An 8993-nucleotide genomic window follows, 5' to 3' on the forward strand; every position below is an offset into this window, starting at 1 on the left:
GAACTGTTTTACAAATTAATTATCACGATGATCATTTTAGTATTTATCAAAAATACTTTTATTTATTTATTTAATCAAAATTAGATGACAAAAATAATTTTTCATCTAATTAATGTTTTTAACAATAATTTTTAAAGACAACCTAACAAATAAATAATTACATATCATTAGATTAAAGTGAGGATTACACCCAGATGAGATCCATTTTCCTTGTCCAAATGATCTCTAAGTTGATTTCTATAGTCATAAATCATAATCAAGAATCCCTATAGGCTATACATAAAAATGTGAAGAAAGTAAGAAACTCAAATGAAATGAAGTGAGTTGAAGACTTGAAGCCCACCTATCAGATCAAGGCAACACCAAATTAGCATCAAGTGGCAGGCGACAAAGGTACAGCTGCTGAGCCTGTTGATGATTGTGTGCTGTGTTGTCATTTAATGAACACAGCACGCAATCATCAACAGCAAATAAGGCCAAGGACGTTGCCCAAACTCTAAAGTACACTAAGCCCTCACCACCTCTGCCAAACCAATTAACAAGCTGACTACATCTCACGTGAAGGTAGGACTCACCTCTGCTTTGCCATTGGCCTAATTGGACGGTCTACATTCACCTTTTGGAAGTGTCACCCAAAATGTGATATGACTTGCTGTCGTTTTAGCTCAATTTCTCTCAACTTGTGGATCTTGTGCAGTGGACCGCTGCATGCTATTGGTTGAAGGAAAGAGGGAACGAACATGACCAAATATTTTTTTATTTTTTTTTTAAACATTGGTTTCTAGTTTAGATTATCACCAAATAGAGACATTATAAAATGTACAAGAGGGATGGGCAGTTTTGTGCATGCCAGTATGCCACACATTATTTAGTCCATTGGCATTTTAGTGGGAAACAGATTTGCTTAATTTGCTTACACTCTCTGTGTTGATGTCGTGTTTGTAATCAAAATTACAACTTTTTATTATTTAGATCTTTGTTTTGAGTTTAGAATTTAGTACAGGCAAATCCTGTTTACACTCCTAGTTTGTCATCAAAATGACCACAATGTGACATGTTGATATTGTTTTACCTTAATTTCTCTCATGTCGTGGCAGTTGTGCAGTGGATTGCTGCATGTTTTTGGTTGAAGGAATGGGGAAATGGGAATGATGTAGAGCCGTGATGAGGAAATGTTTTTTACATTGTAGCCAGGGACGGAAGAGTGTCTTGATGGGTGATTTTTTTGTTGAGATTGGACCATCACCAAACAAAGAAACATGAGTAAATAAACAAAAGGGATTGATTGGTTTTTTTATGCATGCCACACAATTTAATCCATAGCATTTTAGTGGGAAATAGATTTGTTTGATGGTACTTTTTGTGCTAATTTTGTGTTCATGTCCAAAATAGGATCCATAATTGAGCATTTTGAGTTAAAAATATTAAATGAAAGCCTAAAAAGATACAGTTTTATACATATAACACCATATCATCATAGAAAAAAATAAAAATAAAAAGTAGCTGAGGATATGAACTTATTTTAGTGACTGTTGAGAGGGCTAGTGATTTGGTGTGCAACTTCTATTCCTTTTTGGGTATTATGGGGGCCAAAGCTCACAAACACAAACTACCTAGAAATAAATATTGGTTGATCAATTTATTGACACCAAGTGTATGCTAAAATGGTGTTATCAATTTATTTAAATTATAATAAGTGTACAATTTTTACGAGTATTATTTAAGGATTAGTGTTTTAAATATTAATAATTTCAAATGCATTATAATCTGGATGAACTAATAACACTACATCAACATGTCATATAATGTTCCATCACATGAAAAAATATCTCCTCCAAAAGAGGACCGAAAGCCAACATCAAAGATGTAACAACCCCAGTTCAAAGACAACCCAGATTAATCAACCTATCAGCCACCAGGTTCTGCTCTCTATACACACGGTTCACAAAACACTCATCCAATCTCTGAATGTGACTCTAAATAATAGTAACGAATAGGGATCTTTAGTGATTGCCATCCACACCATAAGAAAGCATGTCCATTGCAGAGAGAATCGACTTCCACCACAACAGGTAACTTCTACTTCCACCAGCATAAAAGTTCACAATACCCAATTACTGTTTAAACTCATAAAAATTTAAAGATTTTAGGTTTTCTAGTGAAACCCCCATAATTTTCAAAATAGCTTCCACATACAATTTCTTTTGCGTTACTGCAACCATGATCACGTCATCATACTGACATAATGAGTCTAACCATTCATAAAAAAACTTATTTGTTAATATTTCATTTCTGCATAAAAAAAATTTAAAAATTTATTCTACATTTGCAACGTATGGTGCATTGAAAGTGAAATTTTTTTTGAAATCTTAAATTGCCAAACCCACTACTACATTAATATAATGAAATGGTATGACTATCCTGCACAAAAATCTTCCGGTACCAGCACCTTGGCCAACCCCACGATGTTGGCAAGAGCTTCAATGCCAACCAAGATGGCTAACATCTTTGTAGTGGCCAAGAAGGCTAGCATCTATGCGCAGGCCAAGAGGGTCAACCTCTAGGCTCTAGCCGACATAGCAGCCATGCCTTAAAAAATAAATTAACTGTAATAAAAAATTTCATTAAGAGATGTTTTTCACTGAGCATTTTGATGGGGTACTTCAGTTTCTATCAGTTTATTCTCATGTACATTGTTATACGTGTGGATGCAATCTCATTATGTTTCCAATACAGATTTTCTGTTTTTATCAGATCTAAAATACATGTTACTTAGTTTTACATTAAAAGTACTATTTTATTACTACTTTCTTGAGTGACTGACACCTAATTTCTCCTAGTATATTGTTCTCTTATTGAGGTTATATGTACCATATGTGCCATGTGTGAGTGTATGAGAGTTCCTATATTATAAGAGGGAATAGCAAATCAACATCAACAGCTACAATCACATTCCACATGGTGATTTTAGTTTGTTCTAGAGAGGAAGGCAATCAGTAAGTCAAGCTTAATTGAGTTGGGTTGATGGAATGTAAACCCAAGAATCACTCAGCATACAAACTACAATGCACAATATGAAGCAGCAGCAGATCAGAGGCATGTAACAGTTAAAAGTGCAAATTGTCTTCATCTATTATTGGTTAGTTAAAGTGCAAGACACAATATCACGGGTTGGTACCACCCAAATGTTCCCTGGTGGACTCGGTAATTTGGTACCTGTCATCTTCTGCGGGGCACATTTCCATTTTGGGTCTAACCTCAGTACCAAATTTGTAATACTATCACTAGTTGGAGTTAGAGTATCATGCATAACTAGCTGTACAACAAAGAAAGAAGAGTATCATACACAACTACAACTAGGACAATATTGATGTACAAGCAGCACATGATGACAGATCAAGGCATTTCCAGCCCTATTCCTATTTAGATCATTAGAACCCTACTTCACAGTTGTAATAAGCCTCTCTAGTTTGAACTAATGCAGTAATCAGTTAGCAATACTACCAAATATTTCGGTTGTTTCATTTCACTTTCCAATGAAATTTTTCTTTCTGCTTTTCTACTTCTGTCCCCTCTATCAGTTTTGACAGTATCTTCCAACTAGCTTTGACTTGGTAAGTAATTTAAACCACACCTCATATCCCTAGAAAATTCTGGTTGATAGAAACTGAACATGGGTCTAATAGAACTTCAAGAATTTGCTTTAACGTGCATGAGGGGTTGGGGTGTCTATAATAATGTACTTTTTCATGTCTTAGTTAAAACTCACATACATGCCCATTAAGTGCACAAGGAAATCAAAAACCACTACTCATCCATCATTTACTAATTACAACATTTGAAACTAAGGTTTTGTGTATATACTCATACTATTTTATCCCAAGAGACTGTTCCTCTTTTAATGTATATGCTAATGCTACCCATCCAACCTATCATTATATACAAATAAATGCTTACTCATCGTCTAAATCGTGAGCCCTTGTCCGGTCTACTCCTTTCATCCCATACAGAGGCCCAGAAGAAAAGAGACATCCAAAAAAGAACAGCAAAGAAGATCTGTACTTTATCCTGAAATTTAGAGAGAGTTGCTACAAGACCTGTTCCAACCAAAATGTGAAAGAGGTCAGTGAGAAACTTCATGTCAGTATTTTATACAAACTGCACCAAAGTAGGGAAAAAACAGGGTCGTAAGGTGCTGACAAGCTTGAATCACCATGTCATCTAACTAATTTTATAGGCGATAGACAAGTAGTTCTATGACAAAATGTGAACATGCATATGATTTGTCAGAAAAAATAAATAAATAAAATTAACTTAAGGAAAGTAAATAAATAAATCAGCATCATGTTTCTTTGGAAACTATAACTTGATCAATCATTTACAACCTAAACCACCATACCGGTCAACCAAAAGAAAAAGTAGAAAAAATATTCCCTCGGATCCCAGACTCGAACCTCAGACCCAGAACCTGAACGCAAATCCCAAACTCAGAACAAAGGCTCTGGACCCCGGACTCCTCATTCAGGACCAAACTGGCCTTATGAATCATTATTCTAAATAGGTTAGCCAGACATGAAAATTTATAAATTCTGGGACTTTATATCTTGAAATTCCTTAGTACTTCCAAGTACCTCATCCAAACACAACATTACTGTATTGAGGGTTTGGTATGAGATAATTCCACTAGAGCACTTGCTAATACAAAGTGAAAAAAAGACAGAATTCAATTGCATTAACAGAGGAAAGACAAAACCAGCTACCGGACATTGTTTATAGAAAAACATGTCTCAAGAACAAATCCTGCAGTGAAACTCATGGGACCAAAACTAATGCACCCATGTCTACAAACAGCATGTGACATATCTAAATATGTCTACAACTCCAAGCATACCCTAGCTTGATCAAAAGAATTCAGGCAGGACGCAGAGAAATTAACCATAAATTAGTGAATGGTATTGCAGGTGATGCTCTATAAAGGGAAAGAAAAATGAAAATTAGGCTTCTCATTTACTTTAAGTCATATATTTAGGCTTGAACTGGAAACAGGTATATAGCCCCAAATAATAGGGAAGAGCCCTGGATAAGGAATTTGGATATGTACCATCAAACTTGGGATCTCATTTAAGATCAATTACACGAAAATTTCCTAACTCCCAAGTAGTAACAACCCATCTATTGGGGCACAACTCAGTTCCGAAAACAACTTTGCTTATACGCCATCGATAATAGATGAGAAAGAATTCTTTGCCATGGGATTTGCCTGTAATCAGTCCATCAATCCCTCAACAGTTAATGGTACCTCAGTTAAAAGTTGTCATCAACCAGAAGAAATAGAACCAGCCATTTTACCTTCTTAAAACCAATCTTCTATTGAAGAATGATGATTTTTTATAACTACCAGAAGACTCTATGTTTTCACAAGAAGTTTCCCCTCTAATGCTTCTAAACCATACCAACTGAACTTTAATAATGATGAACATTAAAGCCATATGCTTTATCCACCTTTACAAAAGAAAATTTCCTTTCCACTACGATTCTAGTTCAAATATTTTCCCTAAAGAAACTATTCAAAGGAAAATTGTTTCGTAAATATAAGTCCAACCGGAATTCACATGACTTTTGGCTAAAAGTTTGCATACCAACAAGTAGCAACGACATCCATGGGAAAGGGTATGATCACATAACACATTTCATAATCCAGTTCTCCTATCACTTAGACGCCTATTGAAGATGCAAAATATTTTATATTATACTCTTGCAAAGAAGCAACGCTTCCATAATGCTATACATTACTTTAACCATGTCAATAAGAACAAAACTCTTCTAAGAATAAAGGTCCTACATCAGTTGTTCAAAAATAATAGTTGTACGTATTTTAATTAGGTTAACAAGTAAAATCAACATTTAGAATGTCCAACCTCAAACTGATTATACTAAAAATCAAGAACCTTTCCCATCCCAACCTGAAAATGCTACTCAATTTATTGATTTTCACATTCCTAGTTATTATAATTGTTAAAAATAATAACCAAAAAAAAACAAACTTTAGCAAATATCAACACCAGTATACCACACTTCCGTCTCTGATATATAATAAAAAAACAATAATAATTTAACATCTTATTTTTAAAAATTAATACTAAAACCCCAGTTGGGATTTCAATTCCGCTGTTTGGAAAACCTAGGCTTTCGAGTTGTTATGTCGACGTCATTATCTACAAAAACAATATTGGTATTCGCAATACCTGTGAGGCGAGTCGGGTCGGATTCAGAGGGAGGCAGGGGCGGTCCAGATTTGGCGGCGAGGCAGCGGCCGGGACTGGAAGGAAGAGCGACAGATGGACGGCAGGGATGAAGCGGGAAGGGGGAGACGTGATTGGTGGAGGTGGGAGGGGTGAAGTGGTGGCGGGTGCAGGGGATTGCGAAGGAGAAGAGGAAGATAGAGGCTGGGGATGATGGGAGGAGTAATGGCTTGTTGGTGTAGTGGTGGTGGTACTGGTAATGGTATGGTGTAGAGGTGAAGAGAGTTGCTCTTGCTGCCATTTTTGGTTTCTAATGGCGTGGAACTTTTGTTTGGTGTTTTGAGCCGACTTTCATTTTTATGTTAGTGGTACTTGTCAACTGCCTAGTTGGGCTTCACTCACTATTGGGCTCTAATTCATCCTAATTGAGTTGGGCTCAGTTGCTAAGTTCCACTTTACTACTTCAGGCCCATAACTTATGCTCTTAACAAAAAAAAAAAGTTCTAGCAAGGTTTTTTTTTTTTTTTTGCCATGAAAAGTTATAGCAAAGTTTGGACGTATAATTTGTCCTTTTTTTTCTTGAATGGGCATCATCTCTCAATGAGGTGGGTTCCGCTTTATTGTAAGAGGACTCCTCATTGTCCATGGAAGAATCTCTTGTTGAAAGACCACTCTTTCGTCTAAGGATGTCTAACCGTCGCAACGATAAGGGATAGAACAATATGAGGTGGGTAGTTTATTTGGGGCGACAATATTTGAGGAGAAATTGACAATCATATAAATAAGAGAAGATTACCCTCTATATCTGACAAAAGCTTTTTGCAACTAGTTACTTTGTTAAACATTAATGCCATGATACAGATATATATCTCAAATGCAATACGGCCTAGACTCTAGAGGCTAGAGCAGCTACTAAAGTGTGCCATGATCTTGCTTTACAGAACCAATTACTATTTAATCACTGTTTAACATGTCCACGGTTCAAACATGAGAAATCAATACTTGGAGGCTCCAACTTCCAAGAGTATACCAACAATAATATTATTGACATTTCTAAAAGTGACTGAATCTTGAAATACTTTACCACCGGACCGGATATATACGCAAGCAACAATGCATGCATAGACAAATTTAAGGCCTGGTTGCTTTTCAAGTGTTGTCTTTTCCATGGTGCTCTGGTTGCTTTAAAAACATGACATCTCTTTGTTTTGGTACAAACAGTTTTGTATGTTCATCTGACCCCTTTATTTTTTTTGGTAAAAAACATTTATAGATATGACATACATGACATCAACCACAGTAGTGCAGATACTGTACTGTTTTGTTTGTGTATGGCAAATATATTATAAGTTGAGCATGAATTTGTGAAGAAAAAGAAAATTAAACAGAAGTCTGTAATTCAATGAAAGCTTCTTGCATACAACTGCTGTACATGTATATACAACTTTTTACTCACATAATTGGTCATAACTCATAACTGACATGTTATAGATTAATTGTGATAGAAGAGTTGTATATAAGATTTTTTTTTCTTGTAAGACAAAATAGTACTGCTAGGACGATGAAATTAATAATATATAAATTAGTATATACAAACACATAACAGGTGCATACAGGCATACAGCACACCTAAATCATTGATGTCTAAATAATATATATCTTATCTTTTCAGAGCACACCATGGCGCATGCATGAGCTAGAGAGATTAGACATTGACAGCTAGCTAGCTGGTAGAAGGTTGATCACCTAATAATAACTATAGTACTTAATTTCTATAAAGGGAAAGGTGAAAGATAGATAGAGAGAGAGAGAGAGAGAGAGAGAGAGAGAGAGAGAGAGAGAGGGAGATCATGGTTGAAATAGCTTATTTCCACATCTACATTTCCATGAGAGTAAATAGTAGCTATCATCTTCTCCATGAGATGACAAACTGAAGCGCTTTGTTTTGTGAACTGGAATGACCAGAGTGGCAATGCAAGGCCTGCAATTCAAGCACTTGTTCTCACACCCAGGAGGCCTTGAACCCAACACCATTTTTCTCTGCTGCAGATCATCCTCATTCTCATTTCTGTGACTTGAATGTGGAAGAGAATCCACTGGCAATTAAAGTTCAAAAAAGCAGAGTCAAACATGCACAACATGAAATAATCAATGAAATATATTGAAGTACTCTTTTTACTATTTAAATAATGAACACAGAAACAGTAAGTTATTGATGAAATGCAAAAAGAACAAACATTGTAAACACAACCAATTGAAAAACCCAATTTGTAATTTCAACTGTTTTTGACAACAAAAAGCTCTACAAACAGTTTCAATGAGATAGGTTGGTGTGGTTTTTTGTTACCTGATTTGGGAAGCAGAATTGTGAGTAAAACGATGCAGACCACAGTGATTGCAACTGTGAGGCCATGATGTACTGAGTAGTTTGATCTGCTTGATGGAGCCATATCAGCACTGATCACTAGTGTTTGAAGGACTTTGATGATAAATGATCAGCTATTCAGCTGCTAGCTTTTGGTGCTTGGCTACAGTGAATAGAGAAAGGGATGTAGTAACAAGAAGCTGCACAGAAGATAGACTTAGGTAGGAGAGGTTTAGAGAGGATTGTGTACTGGTTGATGAAGGAAGAAGCTTAATTAAAGGAGGGTATTTATATTATTTTTAGGCAAAGTTGAATAGTACTGTTTCATTCCCACACTACATTTCTCTGATGCCATGTCTTGTTTTCCACCAATAAAAAGACTTGGG

At 35.8% G+C, this 8993-nt stretch overlaps 1 protein-coding gene across 1 annotated transcript; it reads right to left on the bottom strand.

The window, feature by feature from the left end:
• Nucleotides 1–8074: 8074 nt before the first annotated feature.
• On the bottom strand, nucleotides 8075–8993 carry LOC147287050 (EPIDERMAL PATTERNING FACTOR-like protein 3). Its single transcript, XM_086242443.1, has 2 exons — nucleotides 8590–8993; nucleotides 8075–8338 (listed from the first exon to the last, which is right to left on the bottom strand). Exons 1-2 carry the CDS (start codon nucleotides 8690–8692, stop codon nucleotides 8091–8093), a joined length of 351 nt encoding a protein of 116 aa, XP_086098569.1. The 5' UTR covers nucleotides 8693–8993; the 3' UTR covers nucleotides 8075–8090.

This window comes from Dryas octopetala, chromosome 4, assembly GCF_963921425.1.
Source record: "Dryas octopetala chromosome 4, drDryOcto1.1, whole genome shotgun sequence".
NCBI lineage: Eukaryota > Viridiplantae > Streptophyta > Magnoliopsida > Rosales > Rosaceae > Dryas > Dryas octopetala.